The sequence below is a fragment of the Mustela nivalis genome (genome assembly GCF_964662115.1).
Source record: "Mustela nivalis genome assembly, chromosome: 1".
Taxonomy (NCBI): Eukaryota; Metazoa; Chordata; class Mammalia; order Carnivora; family Mustelidae; genus Mustela; species Mustela nivalis.
In genome coordinates this window covers 154,771,281-154,789,296 of record NC_139020.1, presented here as the reverse complement: position 1 = coordinate 154,789,296, position 18,016 = coordinate 154,771,281, and the positions used below count along the sequence as shown (strand labels likewise).

At 49.4% G+C, this 18,016-nt stretch overlaps 1 protein-coding gene across 5 annotated transcripts in view; it reads right to left on the bottom strand.

Annotated features, from left to right (window-relative positions):
* Positions 1-18,016, bottom strand: part of XYLB (xylulokinase) — a 52,453-nt gene that overhangs the window by 14,626 nt on the left and 19,811 nt on the right. For 4 of the 5 annotated variants that reach the window (XR_014299527.1, XM_082686094.1, XM_082686096.1 and 1 more), the window contains 7 exons: positions 17,188-17,306; positions 13,661-13,742; positions 10,658-10,698; positions 9,955-10,070; positions 9,085-9,200; positions 8,366-8,439; positions 6,882-6,978 (listed from right to left, as the gene is read on the bottom strand). Coding sequence is in view for 3 of the 5 variants with exons in the window: in XM_082686094.1 (XP_082542220.1) it covers positions 6,882-6,978; positions 8,366-8,439; positions 9,085-9,200; positions 9,955-10,070; positions 10,658-10,698; positions 13,661-13,742; positions 17,188-17,306 (645 nt within the window). In the remaining 2 variants the exon portion in view is untranslated. Of the gene's footprint in view, positions 1-6,877; positions 6,979-8,365; positions 8,440-9,084; positions 9,201-9,954; positions 10,071-10,657; positions 10,699-13,660; positions 13,743-17,187; positions 17,307-18,016 lie in introns of all 5 variants that reach the window. The other variant, XR_014299526.1, reaches the window with a different exon arrangement.

The window sequence follows — 18,016 nt, the reverse complement described above, 5'->3', positions numbered from 1 at the left end:
AAGAGTCTATTAGGACATACAGTGGGAAAACCATGTGAAGACACAGGCATCTACAGGTCAGGGAGAGAGACCGTGGGAAAAACCAACCCTGCTGATACCTTGATCTCAGACTTTTAGCCTCCAGGACTGTGAGAAAATAAATATCTGTTGTTTGATCCATCCAGTCTATGGTACTGTGTCATGCAGACCTGGCCAACTAGTACATACTACAAAGCCGTAATGATGGTTTGTCCCAAGAACAGATGAATAAACCAATGGAATGGCAAAGGGGATGCGGAGAGAGACCCATATATATATATATAAACTTGCTAAATGAATAAGAGGGCACTACAAGTAGTGAAGGAAAAGGGAATGGGGTCATCATGTGGAAAAAAATTAAACCGGATCCTGATTTACACCATTCACAAAGGTGAACTCCAGAAGTTCTAAACGTGGAAGTTACACGAACAGTACAAAATGTAAAAAAAATTTCTGTGGCACTGGAAGAGGGGAAAAACCTCTTCAACAGCATCTCAACAGCATAAAATTTAAAAAGAAATATTGGCAGATTTAATTTAATCAAAATTCTGTTCAGTTGCCAACACTATAAATAAGGATAACAGACAAATGACAGAAGATGCTTGTGACACAGAAAGCTGACAAGGATCTAGTAATACTCGAAGTATATGACAAACTCCTGCAAATGGTTAAGAAAAAGATGGGAAGTCCAATGTGGGGAAAATGGTAAAAGATACAAACAGCCAATTCATAGAGGAAAAAACCCAAAGTTATAAAGAGCTGTTCAAAATCATTATTAATGAAAAAAAAAAAAAGCAAATGAAAGTAACACTGAGATACTAGTTTATATCCCTCAGATTAGCAAAGGATTCAAAGGTGCTTAATGCTAAGTGTTGGTGGGGACTCGGAAGCCCTCATGCACTGACAATATACCAGTGATTTCAGAACCTCAAGACTCTCAGCCTCTGTCCCTACCCACTTCCACTGATCAGCAGCAGCATCTGACCCCCAGATTAAAAAAAAAACTGCCCTCTGGGGTGCCTTTGTGGCTCAGTGGGTTAAGCCTCTGCCTTTGGCTCAGGTCATGATCTCAGAGTCCTGGGATCGAGCCCTGCATCGGGCTCTCTGCTCAGTGGGCAGCCTGCTTCCTCCTCTCTCTCTCTTCCTGCCTCTCTGCCTACTTGTGATCTCTGTCTGTCAAATAAATAAATAAAATCTTTAAAAAGAAAAAAAAAAAAGAACTGCCCTCCAGCCAAAATGAGCTGCTGCCTGGGGAGGGGGCCTGGAGGTCTTGAGGGGAATCAGAACTTGAAGTAATACTGAGCTAAGGGGGCAGACATGGAAAGGGACAGGCAATCACCTATCAGAGAAATAAGATGCATTCATCTTCCAATCAGAATGAAATGCTGCTGGGGCACCTGGGTGGCTCAGTGGGTTAAGCCTCTGCCTTCAGCTCAGGTCATGATCTCAGGGTCCTGGAATTGAGCCCCGCATCGGGCTCTCTGCTCAGCAGGGAGCCTGCTTCCCGACCCCCCTCCTCTGCCTGCCTCTCTGCCTACTTGTGATCTCTCTCTGTCAAATAAATAAATAAAATCTTTAAAAAAAAAACAAACCAGAATGAAATGCTGCTGATTTTAGCATGTGGAGAGCATTTGTAGGGAGGACTCCAGCTTTAAAGCTTATCCAATGCTCACAAGTTTCAACTTAAATCTGCCTGTTGTCACGCCATCTACTTCTGCAGCTTGGAGAGGGCAGGTAGGGTGGGACACGGAGGAGGGGCCTCGTACGTGAACAGCAACCTAGGCTTGCTGTCTACACTGAGACCCAGTTACTCATTCGGTACTACCAACCCACAGCCAAAGTGATTGAGAAAAACCAATGGTGTGAAAGAGAAGGATCACTATGAACAGACTACCTCAGAAGGAAAAGAACCCAGGCAACAAAAGGCAAATTTGAAAAAATTCCAATATTTTATCATCTCGTGTACTTGAACAGGTATAGAATCAATTAAAAAGAATAAACCAGGGGCACCTGGGTGGCTCAGTGGGTTAAGCCTCTGCCTTCAGCCAAGGTCATGATCCCAGGGTCCTGGGATCGAGCCCCGCATCGGGCTCTCTGTTCAGCAGGGAGCCTGCTTCCCCTTCTCTCTCTCTGCCTGCCTCTCTGCCTACTTGTGATCTCTGTCTGTCAAATGGATAAATAAAATCTTTAAAAAAAAAAAAAAAAGAATAAACCACTACGAAGAAGAACTGGGACACAAGACAGAGTTCTAAGAATTGAAAAATGATATATAGGGGCGCCTGGGTGGCTAAGTCGGTTAAGCATCTGCCTTTGGCTCTGGTCATGATCCCAGGGTCCTGGGATCGAGTCCCACATCGGACTCCTTGCTCAGCGGATAGTCTGCTTCTCCCTCTGCCTCTGGCCCCTCTCCTGCTTGTGTTCGCTCTCTCTCTCTCTCTCTCTCTCAAATAGATAAGTAAAATCTTTAAAAAATAAAAATAAAAAATGATACACGATGACAAACACGTTTAGGTGGAAAAACTAAATAGTAGAATAAACACGGCCATATCTAATACAATAAACTGAAAGATGCAGTCCAGGAAATTCCCTATGATTTAAAATGACAAGGAAAGTGACAGAATGAAGTCAGAAGACACAGAATTCATTTATCCTTTAGAGCTGTTCAGTCTGCAAATACTTAGGGGGTGCCCAGTTACCACCTGGCAGTGGTTTATTAAGTGGGAATAGATGGTTCCACAAGATGGAGGAGATTCTGCTTCTCAAAGAGCCTATTTCCTAGTTGAGGAAGGACAGTCCATAAAGAAATGAATTTAAAAACTGAGTATGATAGTGACAAGTTCATTTTTTAACAATTTTATTTACTTATTTATGTCATCTCTAAAGCCAACATGGTTGAACTCATGACCTCAAGATGACTAGTCGCATGGTCTTCCGACTGAGCCTGGGGCCCCCAATAATGACAAGTCTATGATGAAATAAAGCAACATGCAGTTAGGGCCAGAGAGCCCACACCTGGCCTGTATTAGACAAGTTTCTCAAGCTGGGCACAGCTGACACTTGGGCTGGATAATCATTGGCTGCGCAGGGGAGGTGGGAAGGGGAGGCTGTCACGCACACTGCAGAATGTGCAGCGGCGTCCAGGCTGGTGGGATGCCGGAGCGCTCCCCGTTTGTGACACCAGAATGTCTCCAGATATTGTCAACTATCCTCTGGGGGGCAAAACCACCTTAGTCGGAAACCACCGGTCTAATATAAATCTTAGTAAAAAGAACGGGGGAAATGAAGGAAAGAAATCACTGGAGAAATTATGTAATAAATTTTCCCAAGCTAGAAAAAGTCATATATATTCAGGCAAAAGGGGCCAGCAGGTGCTCAGCACAATGAAGGCATAAGGCCTGATATCTAGACTTTAGTTGAGAAATTTCAAAATCCTAAGAAAGAAGATTCTAGAAGATTCTGTAAACAAAATCATTCAGATGGGCTTCTCACTGGCAACACTCTAAGTCAGAAAACTTCAGAATGTTATTTTCAAAGTTGCAAAATAATATGATGTTTGAATTCAGAATTCCACATATTATAAAAAGTAGCATTTAAGTGTGAAGGCAAAATTAACCTATTTTCATACAGAGACCATACCCCATACCTCCACCTCTACATGAAAGAATTAATCAAGGATGTCCTGAAGCAAAGATGAAAGATACAAAACCACTTAGATGCGTGATATAATAAATAGTGGTGATCAAGGAAAGCCATCAAGTGTACAATTTAAATAGTTATTGATGCATAATGCACACTGAACAGTAGCATTCTGGAACTGGAAAATGGGAGGTAAAGAAAAGAGAGAAGAGGGGGCACCTGGGTGGCTCAGGAGGTTAAGCCTCTGCCTTCAGCTCAGGTCATGATCCCAGGGTCCTGGGACTGAGCCCTGCGTCTGGGCTCCTTGCTCAGTGGAGAGTCACTTCTCCCTCTCCATCTAACCCTCCCCCTACTTGTGCTCGCTCTCTCTCTCTCTCACATAAATAAATAAAATCTTTAAATAAGAAAGAAAAAAGAGAAAAGAAGGAACATAATATAATGTCTTTTAGTGGGGGATATAATTACTAAAGAGAATATAAATTCCAAACAGTGATCCAAAGCACTTAAGTGTTGGTATCTAGGTTGAAATTTTAAGTCATTACTAGAAAAAAAACAAGAGGGCACCTGTGTGGCTCAGTTGGTGAGACGTCTGCCTTCGGCTCAGGTCATGACCCGGGGGTCCTGGGATGGAGTCCCAACATGGGCTCCTTGCTCATGGAGGAGCCTGCTTCTCCCTTTGCTCCTCCTACCTGCTCGTGCTGTCTCTCTCTCTCAAATAAATAAATAAATAAATAAAATCTAATTTAAAAAAAGAAGAAGCAGGAGCTGTAGGCCCAGGTGCCGACAACAGGTCTGTCTGCGGGGCCAGGAGAAGGGAGTAACTGAGGGGACTGGGCTAGGGAACGGCTGCACCTGTGCCACACTGGCCCCGGAGTGAGCAGGCCCAGCCCAAAGGTATCTGATTAGCAAAGTAAACATTATGCTAGCCAAACATGACAAGTTCTAGAAAAAAAATCCGTACACTCAGGTGGTCCGTTTACTGATCCCTGTCACACAGGAGGGATGAAGTAAAGAAAAATCAGCCAAGGGCATGCACCGTTCACGGCACAGTTCATGACACTGAGCTGGGAAGCGCAAACGTCCGTCAGAGAACAGTGGATCAGTCGATCCCGGTACAAGCCCGTGATGGATCGCCACACCACCAGGAGGGCCGATAATGAGTGAGGTATTCACACGGAGGAATTCATAAACATAATGTCGAGTTATAGAAGCAAGTCCCCTAAGAACACGGGTCAGTCCACACAGCAGCTGGGAGAATGATGCCTCACGTTCGTGTAGCCCTGCTTGGTTCCAGGCATGTTCATTTATGTAATCTTACTGGAGAGGAACCCAGCAGAGCCGGCAGGACAGGTTTGACACTGCCTTTAAGCTTGCTAAGAGGATAAAGAACTTTATGTGGGTTTGCACAAAAGTGCTTTAAAGGCTGGGAATGGTGGCATAATCCCTTCCCCTCTCCAGTGCCCAGGGGGACTTCTCTACTCTGACCGCCTCTTCCTGCACACTGCTCGGGGCCAGCTCCCGACGAAGTGCCACCTTCTGCTGGCCGGAGAACCCTTCATGCCAGATGTGGGCGCCAACCTCAGCCCCATCCCTGCCCTGCTCACCAGTCTCAATTTTCAGGAGATTCTGAAATCTTTGGAGATCTTTGGATAATGTATTTCTTTCTTTCTTTTTTTCTTTCTTTCTTTTTTAAGATTTTATTTATTTATTTGAGAGACGCAGAGAGAGGGTGTGGGAGAGAGAGCACGTGGAGGGAGATGGGGAGAGAGAGAGAGGGAGAAGCAGACTCCCTGCTAAGCAGGGAGCCCAACATGGGGCTCGACCCCAGGACCCTGGGGATCATGACCTGAGCCAGGGGCAGATGCTTAACCGACTGAGCCACCCAGGTGCCCCAGGGAATTTCTTTTCAGACTTTGAGTGACGGAATGGAGAGAAATGGAAATGTTTATCATGCTCATTTTATTTACTTTCAAATTTGTGGTGAACTTATATACCCCAAAAAACATGCAGAACGCCTCATAAGCTGACCGCTTGACAAATTCTCACAAACTCCAGGCTCGCGTGTAACTTAGAGAACACCAACAGCACCACAGAGGCCCTCTACCTCTGAAAGGTAGCAGGCTCGCCACCCTGGCTTCCAGCAAATCGTTTCGTCCGGTTTTGAACTTGACAGACATGGAATCCCACCCCGCGTACTGTTGTGCCTGGCTTCTTTCGCACTGAGTGACATGTGCGAGCTTCATCCATTTCGTTGCCCAGAGTGGAGGCTGGTTTATTTTCATTTCTCTGTCACGTCACATTGCATGAATAGCCCACAATGCACTTGTCCTGCCTACCAACCACGGGCGCCGGGCTGCAGCATGGGGCTGGTGGGCACCAGCCACGATGATTGCTCTCCTGTACGTCTCTAGAGCCCACGGGTACACATCTCCGTTAGGCCTTCACAGAGAGGCGTGACTGCCGGGGTGTGTGTGCATGTGCGGCTTCCCGGAAAGGCTTACCTAGTGCTGACTTCCAGAGTACGCTTGCACTTGGTTGGCTCAAAGGCAGAAAACATACTACACAGAGCTCAGGTTGTCCACAAAAGTATCATGAGGACTCCACCCTTAGGGCAGAAGCCTGTGCCCCAGACCATTCCAGGGCCAGCAGTAAGGAGAACTCGCTGCCCCTCTGAGGCTGCCCGTTCCATAGCTCAAGTTCTTAGAAATCCCTTTCTTTCCGTGGGTGCCTGCCCCAATCCATCCTGCCCTGCCTTTCCATTCCAGATCTCTCGGTGGGGACAGTGGTTCTGTATCCCCACTCTTCTCTGTCCAAATTGAAGTGCTTAGGCTGTGCCCCAGAGGCAGGTGGCCCCAGCATAGACCTCTCCCACTGGCATTGCCCATGTCCTCAGGGTCCAGGGCTTGGGATATCATGTTGTCTCAGGTCTGGGCTACAGAAAGGTCTCTAAGTGCTACAGCTACTTGCTAAGAGGTCAGGCTACTGGGGACAGAGCAGAGAAGCAGGAACAAGTGCCCCCTCGTCCCCTGCCTGCCTGCATATCCCTGCCCACTGACTCACCTTCTCCCTAGCCACCTGGGGCTGGGCTCCCTCTCCTCCCGCCCCTGGAGTGAAGCCTCGACAGACAGTGCCGAGCGAGGCCTGACCTGAAGGCCAGGAAGGATCACAAGCACCTCAGTGTGTGAGGGTCCCCGCCCCAGAACACAGCCCGCCAGCCACTCACTTACTGACTCGGTAACCCAAGCCCTCAGCATGGATCCTCTTGGCCATGAACTGCCCTTCGATCAGTGCCCGGATCTCCACAGCCCCCGGGAATGCTGAGACCTGTCCCCAAGAGAAAGTAGGCACCGTGAAAACCTTTGCTGTCCCTTCACTGCGTGTGCACGCGTCTGTGCGTGCGTGTGAATATGTGGCCCAGATTCGGAACTTAGGACTCGGGTCTCCTGGGCAGCTCACACACAGCTGGAGCTCTTGACCCACTAAGCACCTGCCATATGTGTGCACACAAGCATGTTCCCCACCCATACATGACCCCAGCCTCAGGTGTGCTCACTTCAGGGAGCTGGAGCATTGGGGAGCTTGGTCTCAGGCCACGGAGGGTTCAGCTCTGCCACCTCGAATAAGTTATGTAAATCTCGTTGGGATTCTCATTTTCTTTCTTAACAAAACCAAGGCCATAACGGTACCTGAGTTTCACGGTGGTTCTAAAGATCAAATGACACAACAGGGCCGCATCTTGGTGTTTGGTCCCAAGTGAGAACCCGGAGCTTATGCTGAGAACCCACAGAACACTGTGGAGTGTTGTGCAGGCTACTGCTGCTAGGTGGCAACCCCGGCTTCACCCAGGCCTTAGCCCCTGAGACCAATGACAAACCCTACCTTCTCCCTGACAGACCTTGATGGGTTTATGCAAAAGGGAACAGGCACGTCTTCTCTGTTGGAACAACAGAAACCAAAGAGACCCTTCCTCAGAAGACTGAGGTGAGCCCCTCCCCGCTAGAGTTTGTATAAGGCTTTCCACTTACAACCCAACATACAGTGACTTCATCAGCCACAAAGCTGATGCCAACTCTAACTGTAACAGTTACTAGACAGAGGGAATTACTCAGGCCCAAGCAGGAAAGGCAGCACAGTGGAGGGGAAAGGAAACAGCGCTTCAGGGCCAGGAAGGATCGGGTCTGGAGGCCCCCTCCCTCCACCTCCTAGGTCCTGCTGACTTGGGCACATGATTCGGCATCTCTGGACCTCAAGATGCTCTGAGCAGTCAATGGAGGATGCGGGAAGCCACCGGCACGGTGTGCTTGGAGGGAAACAGCGCTCAGTAAATGTTCATGCATCCTGTCCCCGAGGCTTTCGATCAGGAAGGAATTCCTGATCTGGAGAAAGTGTGAATCTTTGGGGGTGCAGGGTTGAGCCTGCAGAGGGAACAGGCTCTATGGCTCTCAGTGGCGGTCAGCGTGGACATGTGTTAGCTCAGGGGAAAGCCCGCAGGCTTTTTTGTTTGTTTGTTTGTTTGTACTCCTCTTTGTGAGAGACAACAGTGTCTTAGATCCTGTGGGTTCCCCAGGACGGAAATGCACTTTGGCCCATCCAAATGTTTGCTCAAGCAATAGCGGCTTACAGGAAGTCCCTCAAGTAGCAGAACCTGGGAGGCAATTGTTGAATTCAACACTCAGAACTGGAGCCGATGTCCCTCCCATACCACACATACCTGGCGGTTTTCTGCGCTAAACCGGTGGCGCCCAGTAATTTCAGGGGTGATCTCCATTACATCAAAATAAAAACCTAAAACCAGACCAGGAAGAGATTCACTGTCAGTAATCAAAAGCAAAATATAAGCTTCTCAAAGACTTAGGACGGAATAGGGTGACATGACCCCACATCTCTGGCCCCCAGAAGAGATGGGAATACTCCCCATCTTGCTCTCTAGCAGGAAAGACAGGAACTGGAAGTGCTGGGGCTATATCTTCTTAGAGACAGTTCCGCCAACACTCACCCAACAGCCCAGACCAGAGGCAGCTGCCCCAATGCCCCGAAAACACCAGCTCAGGTTTGGCCAAGGGTGGCGCGTCCCCTCCCTGCTCAGGAGGCCTGGCCCAAGGTTGGGCCCTCTTCTGAACAGAACCCTGCAGCTGGGGCAGAAAGCTATGGATGGGCGCACACCAGAGTGGAGCAGGAGCCGTGGCTGCCATCCCTGAGGTAGTCACCAGGGGCTCTGAAGCGGACAGGGCCCTCCACTCAAAGCACAGAGAATGGCCCTACTAACTCACATCATTGGGTCTCATGCTAGCTTGGAAGGCCCACGGAGCAGAAGGACGGACAGCTGGGGCTCCCCTGGCTTGCTCCATGGTCCTCTCTCCCCATTCCCCTGGGGCCCTCCTGCCAGCAGCTGCTGCCCTTCACAGGCCAGTGCATCACCAAACAGCCTACCCAGGTTCCCGCTGTTGCCCATCTCCGTGGACCGCAGCGCCTCAGAGAAATCACTCCAGGAACAGGAAGCGGACTCATCGCGGATCTTCTCTCTCATGAGGGAGCCATTTTTAAAGCTGCAGAAGTGCACAGAACCCGGGGTGGGGGGCACCCAGTGCTTGCTGGCTGGACCCATGTGTTTTGGGGAAGAGTCCCAGGTTGAAGGGCCGCAGGTCGGGCTGGACCACAACCCCAGGCAGTGGACAGCAGAGATCTGAGGCTCTCCCTCAGGTATTACGCCCAGCGAAGGTCCCTGGGAGTAACTGGGGAAGGCCTGTCTTGGGGTCTGTTTACAGAGGCTGCCACGAAGACACCCCAGGGAAATATGGGGAGTTGTGGCTTCTACACGTTATACCACCTGGACAATGGAACAGAGCCAGCTATATTCACTAGACCTACATATTCTCCAATGGTTCCTAGAGTTTAGAGGCTCAGGAACCTCCCTAGGTGCCTCTGGTGGGTTTCCAAAGTCCTGTGATCAGGGTGCAGAGTACACATCCTCCATGACAACCATCAGGGGCAGGGCGTGCTTCCTACTATTTACTGAACGTCTACCATGTGCTACGCGTGTCCTAACAACACATTTCATGAGTCGAGACTGTGGCTGAGACACACTCTGGGGTCTGCCCCCAGCCACACAGGATATGGGTGTTGAGGATGGGATTCGAATCTGGATTTGGGGAGCACTCCATGTCCTGGGTTCCTCCCCACCCAGCTCTGCTGTCAGAAAAACCCAGTGAGTCCCAGCGTCTCAGCTGCCACGAAAGCCTGCTAAGAAGAGCTCGAGGGCTCCAGATAGTGCCTGACGTGCCCACTGCCCACCAAGCTTACCACAGGAGCGCCATATAGTGCTGGGCATCAACCGGGTTGCAGAAGATGTGCCCTTCCAGGGCGGGCATGGGCTCCTGGAGCCAGAGAAATAGGGTGTCGCTGGTGCCCAGGCTGACCTGGGAAGAAATGGCCAGAGATGAGGCACCTCTGCCCCCCTCCACCATCCCCGAACCTCCATCATTTCACTCCTCATGCCGCAGACCTCAGAGTACACGCCACTTCCTCAGAGAAACCTCTGCTGACCCTCCCACACCAGACAAACCAATTAGCAACCAGATTTAGGCTCTCATGGAAATTGTGGGCCCATTTTCTAGAACTTAACCACAGTTGTATCTAACTAACTGTTTGGGTGACAACTGGTTCCCAGATGATTTTCCCATTAGACCCAGAAGGGCACAGGTTCTGTTTTCTTTATTCATCTGGAGAGCTCACAGTCTTCCGCTCCAATGCCTGACCTCTCTGCCACTGTATCCACCAAAACTGGCCAACAAGGGGACCTGCCTACCGGGCAAAGGCCATGACCTTCTAAGAGAGGAGATATGAGCAGGTCCTGGGGCCTGGGTCTTCCTATCCCCTCCCTCAGCTGCCTTTTGGGACCGCCAGACCCTCTAATAGGCAACAAAGATGCTGCTGGGGCCCTTGTCCCCCTGGGCAGAGAGAGTGGGCTTTGCTTATGGGTGAGAGATGTGAGAAGTCGCCTTACCGCAATGTCACCTTCCTCCAGCTTCATGCCTGCCAGCGATGCTGAGAATGGGAGGGGAACCTCTGGTTAGCGGGAGGTCACACAGAGCCACAAAGCAAACCAGTCACCCCCAGGTGGGAGCCAGCTCCGAACCTCCCGCCCCAAGCCACATACCAGGGTAGAGGTAGGAAAGGATGAGCTGAGGGTTTGGGAGAGCCCAAGGGGAGGACCCCGGTGTGAAAGGATAGAGTCCCTGTAGTCTCAGATCAGTAGGGCCTCTGATCTGAGCTGGGATGCCTCTTCTAAAAGGGTCCAACTCCCCACCATCAGGTGCTCCCAAGAGTGCAGAGAACCAAGGGAACCGAGTCAAGACATCAGACACATGGCAGGGAAAGACAAAGGTGAGGCAGGAGTGTGAAGGGGCAGAATGTAAAGAGCGGTCTGTCCCCGAGACAGGGGGCCCAGAATAGCAGTCCGCATCTGCTGGGCTCACTGATGCACTCTGGAACTAAAAGAAGGTCTAGCATGGACCAGGCCGGGGGCGGGGCGTGGATGGGGCTGCTCACTAAATGTGACTGACTGAGCGAGTGAAGGAGAAATGTGGGCGGGACAGGTGTCCTCCACCACTGCTGCCGTATGTGTCAGAGCCTTGAATCCAAGAGCCCCATCTTGTAGAACTTAGCCTGTAGGGATGAGGGACAGGACAGGGTGTGCACATCATCACTGTTTGCACTGCCAGCGCACAGAAGCCCCACCGACCTCCACCACAGGGGACTAGGGAGATAAATGTGGGACCACTGGGCCCTAGGCAACCGTTGAAATGATGCTGCCCACTAAAACAAAATATGTTTATTTATGAGCACAGAAAGAAATGTGGAAGGATAGCCATCAAAATTTTAACTGTGATTATCTCTGGGTTAAGAGATTATGGATGATTTTTACATCCTTCTTTTGGTTTGTCAGTGTTTAATTTTTTTTTTTCTTTCCCTGCAGTGAAGAGGTATCCCTTGTGAGTAAGACAAAGAGCATGAGCTTGGTTAGTCTGCTTGCTCATCACTGCTGTTGTTTTAATGAAGAAGCAACTAATGCATCATTTAAAACAGCCGCACCCTCAAGGTCACACTTCGGGAGGGACTGACTGAGGGCTACCTGTCTGGCGTCGCCAACCTTCAGCCTGAAACCGAGGTCCAGGAGGTAGGATAGGAAAGCTGCTTCTCTGTCATTCCTGCTCAGACAAACCCAGGCGCTCACTTCAGTGGTTATAAAGGCCCATTCTTCCCCCTGACATTCTTCTAGTTGACAGAGGGGGTACGAGACTATACATGGCCTAATGAGACTCAACAAAGTTATTTTCATTCTGAAAGGAAAACAGATGTGGCCCACAGAAGTGGAAAACTTTCCTAAGTTGGTGTTCCTACACCAACTGTTCTTCTTTGAGGGAGGCTGGACCTCCCAGCTCTTAGGGATATGGAAATGGGGGCCAGGAGCACCAGAACCCACACACTGCAGCCTGGAGCCTCCTCTCAACCCCAGGGACAGCCTGGGCCTTCATGCCTTGTCACTGTGGAAATCTGGCTTCCAAACACCAGCCTCCGCCTCCCCTCCACCTTCCTACCAGGAACACTGGGATCACTTCTCCCAAACCCACTCTGTTAGTTTCTGTGCTTGGCCAACAGGTCCCGCATGACCGTCTCCAGAAACGGCTCAGGGATGGGAAAGGCCCTTGTCTGGCTCCTGGGGTTCCCTCCAGATGCCAGAGCCAAGGCTGTCCCAGGAGGGAGGGGTCACACCCAGGACACTGAGGTGGCCTCAAGTGTGGCAGGGAGGAGCTCGCCGTGCCCTCAGCTCCAGGCTGGAAGGAGACCGAGGAATGCCATGAGCATTATTCTTAGTGACGCATATAACAACAGTAGCGACTTCAGTGCTTTTTCCTGATCACAAAAATATACAGAAACACTGAAGAAAATAGGGACTCTAATAATAATACTGATAAAGTAACTCTCGCTGTTAAGAATGAATTTTAACAAGGACCATCCGCTCTATTTTGAGGCATACAACTCGCAGACATATGCATCTCTCTCTATTTATTTTGGATGTCCCTGTCCTGCTTGTCTACACAGCCAACAGGAGGAGAGTACAGGGAGGCTGGTGGGTGCTGAAACCGGAAGGAGGGCTGAAGGCAGAAAAAAAAACTTAAATGTGTTTAAAAGGAGAGCAAAGCATAAGAAATAGGGAGCCACACTCCCTGACTACAGAGAGAAGCAGGAGAGGCTCTAAGAAGGAAGTGAGCCTCCCTAGGACAGCAGCAGCCCAGGTCCTCTACTACGTACTTTACATTGACCTTCTAAGAGCAAATTTGAATTTCAGAGAGACATACTTTGGGCCATACTTAAACTAAGAGATCATTTCTTATGTGAAATTCAAATATTGCATGGAATGCACTTATTACACTAATTATCATAATTCCTCTCAAAGTCAAGGCACACTGGGTGTCCTTGTATCTGTATTTGCATTTGCCTGGCAACCTGAATTTGGTGGCTCTCTAGGAAAAGGGCTGCAGGGGTGGGGCTGAGGTGCCACCACATACGGCACAGTGCGGCCACCTGCCCTTTCTTCAGAGACCTGATGACTCTTCCTGGAGCAGCTAGGGGAAGGATAAGGTGTTTGGATGGAGAGTAATTCACACCTATAGATCAAATGACGAGAAGGAGATACAAAACCAAGTCCTAGAGGAAAGGCTGGAGAACTGAGAAGATTAGCTTGGAACAGAAAAGGCAGTTAGGGAGGGGTGGGCATGACCGCCTGCCTTAACTGCTGATCATTCACACTGGAAGGGAAAGGCAGAGGACAGAGTCGGAGCCAAGATAGGGCAGTACAGGGAGTCAGATTTCAGGCCAGCAGTGTGGCAGGTGGCCAGGGAGGAAGGGGCCTGCCACAGAAGGGTTTCCAGAGGTTGGCATTCTCAAATGTCCAGCATGGACCAAGTCAGGCCACTTGGAGAGTGAAATCCTTCAAGATACTCACCAGGGTTGTCCCCAGTGAAAGCCACCACTTTGCATCCTGGAGGAAATCCATAGCGCTGGACAAAGTAGGAGGAAATGGCTCCCTGAGGAAGAAAAGCAAGCATGCCCTCCTGAGGTAAATCTGACCTACTCTGCATAGCCCTCCAAGCCTCAGGTCACCATGCCTGCAGGTACATCAGTCCCTGTCCTAAACCAGGAATGTCCCTCCCGTTCATGAGAAGCCAGAGGAGCCCAGCCCAGGACTGGAACCACAAATATTAGGTCACCCCGCCTTGAACACCATCGGATTTTGAGAGGCAGCTTGAACAAACCAATCCCCAATGTGTACTTATTTTGTAAGTTCCAAATTCTGAGACAGCATTAGTGGTAAATAAGTAAGGGGAGGGTGCTTGGGTGGCTCAGTAGGTTAAGCGTCTGCCTCCGGCTCAGGTGGTCCTGGAATGGAATCCCGCATTGGGCTACCCACTCCCCCCACACCCCCTCCCAGTAGGAAGTCTGCTTCTCCCTCCACCCCTCCCCCCTGCTCATGATCTCTCAAATAAATAAATAAAATTAATTTAAAAAATTTTAAAATAAATAACAAGAGGACACACAGGAAGAAATTCATGGAAGAAGAGAAGGCCCCATACCCTTGCTCTATCAGCCCAGCAATCTGATTAACCAAACACACAAGTGCACAGGTCAAGCTTCTAAGGAAAATAAACCAAAAACAGCAGTGTGGGGAGGGAACACCCCTGGGGAGACATGGCCTCCAGGTCTCCTCCCAGGGGAGCTGTGGGACCAGACAGCAGTGACCCCTCTGGAGGGGTCTTCAGAGAGCATAGCTATAAAAGAAAAAGGTTTTTCCCCTTTCCCTGACTTTACCGAAACTCCAAAAGTTTAAATGAATGATGGGCCATCCTGGTGTCTGGAAAGAATATTTTGCTCGATTGTAGGGGAGGTATGTGATAAGGTGAGTGCTGTGAAACGTGTAAGCCTGACGATTCACAGACAAAATAATACATTATATGTTAATAAAAATAATTAATTTAAAAAAAAAAAGGAAGAGAAAATCTTGCTCCTTCCAGGAAAAAAATCAGATTTACATCAGAATAAGCCATCTCCCAGGAGAGAAGTGTTGGCCCGGGTTGCCTGAGGAAACAGAGCCCAACACAGGGTTCGTGTGCAGGTGGCTTATTTGGGAGAAGCAATCCCAAGAAACGAGAGGGGAAGTGGGGAGGCAGGAGAGCCCACCTAAAGGTACACTGTCAAGCTGGTCCTCACTGTGGGCAATGTCTAAGGAGCTGTGCGTGAAGGATGCAGGGGCTGTCCCCCTGGGGTGTTAACTCCCTGGATCTCCAGGGTTGCAGGGCGCAAACATGGAGTCACAGAAGCCCCAGGCAAGGTAAGACAAATGAACGCAGCTGGGGCAGGGTGCTGCTGGGTAACACCTGCACAAAGCCACGGCTGCTGGCAAAATAACTGGGTGAGGAGGCCGCAAACTGGGGCTGGAGAAGTCCGATACCATATATCCCAAACCCGTTCCTGCCAGAAATGACAAAGCTGTATGGGCACTGCCTGCAGAAGAAGGGATGCTGGGAAACATGAATTCGGCTTGTTTCCCCCCATCACGTGGGTACGTATGTACAAATGAAAAGACCCTTTCAGAGTCAGTTCTTTTCCATTCCTCAAGCTGCCGGTCTGTGTACAGGCCCCCTTCTGGAGGCATGTGTTCCTGGCATAAGGCAAACAAAACCCGCTGCCATGGACCAAACACTGCTCTCCGTCTCACACAAAACCAAAAGCCATGCATGGAATACCAATCTCAGAGGCTTGGCCAGTTCCTGCTGGCCCTTTCTTATTCTCTCCACTGGGCTTCAGCAGGCCTGGGTCCTGAACTGTCCCTTCCAAGGCAGGGGCCTCTCCTCCCTCAGCTCCGTACATCGGAGTCAATCTCAAAGAGTGGCTGGGACTTGGAACAGGCAGCACGAGTGGGCTTCAGGGACCTTCTGCTTCCTTCCCACTGACACTCAGAAACACTGAGAATTCTCGCTCTTCTGAATGTGTGGTGTGTGCTCCCACCAAAGGTCCTCTGAAGGCAGGGCCCAGTCTCCCTCTACTCCATTCTCCCCACAGAACAGCCACGAATGTAGTTAACTAGATGTCTATGCTGAATGGGGATTCTGTGCTAATGGTTAAATGTTCTAATCCACACTATCTTGCCTTTTTGCTGTGGAGCAGAGTTCTTTATATACTTTGGATACTAACTCCTTGTTACATATATGATTTTTAAATATTTTCTCCCATTCCATAGGTTGCCTTTTTGTTTTATTGATGGTTTTCCTTGCTGTGCAGAAGCTTTTAAGTTTGATGAGGTCCCACTTAATTTTTGCTTTTCTCGCCTTTGCTTTTGGTGTCAAATCCAAAAAATTGTCACTAACACCTGTTTTCTTCTAGGAGTTTTTATGGTTTCAGGTCTTACATTCAAGTCTTTAATCCATTTTCAGTTAATTTTTGTGTACGGTGTAAGGCAGGGGTCCAATTTCATTCTTTTGCATGTGGCTGCCGTAAATGTTTTTAATATTACCCTTGGGACCAGACACTATCTTAAACACTTTGTTTTTATTCTTTTTTAAATTTTTAAAAAGATTTTTACTTATTTGACAGAGAGAGAGAGAGAGAGATCACAAGTAGGCAGAGAGGCAGGAAAAAGGAGGGGAAGCAGACTCTCTGCTGAGCAGAGAGCCCAATGTGGAGCTCGATCCCAGGACCATAGCAGAGGCTTAATTCACTGAGCCACCCAGGCACACATATAAATAAAGCTTTTATTTGTAAGTGATCTCTACACCCAGAGTGGGGCTCAAACTCACAACCCCGAGATCAAGAGATGCATGCTCTAACTGAGCTAGGTAGACACCCCATCTTAAGCGCTTTAAATGCACTACCTCATTTATTCTGCACAAGTCTGCATGACACAGAGAATATCATTATTCCCACTATTTCAGGAATTATGGAAATGATGGGGAAACTGAGGTACAGAAGAAAGTCACAGAACTGGTGAGCAGCCGAGGCAGGAATCCAGCCTGGGAAGTCTGCCACACAGCCTGCGTTCTCCCTCAGCTTGTTCATATTTCTATTTTCTCCAGACTGCCTGTTTTAAGGCCTAGAATGTCAGTATTCTGTGTACTTTTTCCTAAAGTGCATAATCACCCACCACTTATACCTTCTACTTTTCTTCCTGTTCTAATAAATTTCTAGTGGAATTTTCCCAGGTCCCCTTCCCCACACCTTGCTGCCACGAGGCAGTTATCTGTATGTGCACTTGAGTCCCTGCTAAATGCAAGGCACTGATCCAGACATTTGGCTTTGCTGTACATCAAATACTTCCCTTACACTAGCCTGAAAATCTGCGTTTGTATGCCTGTGTGTAAAGAAATGAACGAGGGTGACTCTGTGTGCGTGCGTGTGTGTGTGTGTGTGTATCCTGCATTGCTTGCCCCAGTAGCTGCCCGCTTAGAAATGAGCCATGTCACCTGCATGGGGACCTACCAACACAGAGCATGACGGTACAGGTGAGCCAAGCTTCTCCTCTAAATGAGGTGCACAGGCGCGAAGGCAGACCTGCGACCAGACTTTGTCCTGGATCTGCAACAAATTCATTCCAGAACCTAAGGAATGAAGGAAACGAGAAACAGAAACATCTTTGTAAAGGACCTGTGGTGAACATGCGCCCATCTGGTGGAAAGCTGATCCAGTTCTTGCCACAAAATCATACCTGGAGCTCTTTCCCAATGGAACGCATGCAGTGTGCCTGGGTCATTAGGCAACTAGAGAGCCGGAGAACCAGAGGTCAGCAGGGGCCTTGGAAACACACAGCCCCACCACCTCCTCCAAATATTCCTCATGTCAGCCTAGGAATCTGTGGTCCTAAGACCTGGCACTACGCTGATGAGGAACTGTTCTCCGTGTCCCCTGGGGCTCGAGGGGTCTGTGCAGAGATGGCTCCATGCCGATGTGGGTCAGCCCTCAGGCTTCCCTAGTCACCTCTAACTTTTCAAGAACATCACGAGGATTAGCTCCCAAAGTCTGTCTGAAAACAATCTACGTCTCCCAATGCTTTCCTGAGGACGGCAAAGGGGAAAGAAGCCAGAGCAGAGAAGGGCTCTTCTCTTCCTCCTCCACTGGGCCCAGGTGGAGGCAGACAGCCATCGGCAGGGACCCAAGGAATGAAGTGAGATGCCTGGTAAATCAGGGAGTGACTTCTCGGGGGAGTGAGGAGAGTGGAGCCAAGGGCCCAGCAAGGCTATAGAACCCGAACTTTGGAACACCGACAGGAGCAAGGCTGTGACTTTTCCCAGCAGCACATAACAGCCCCAGG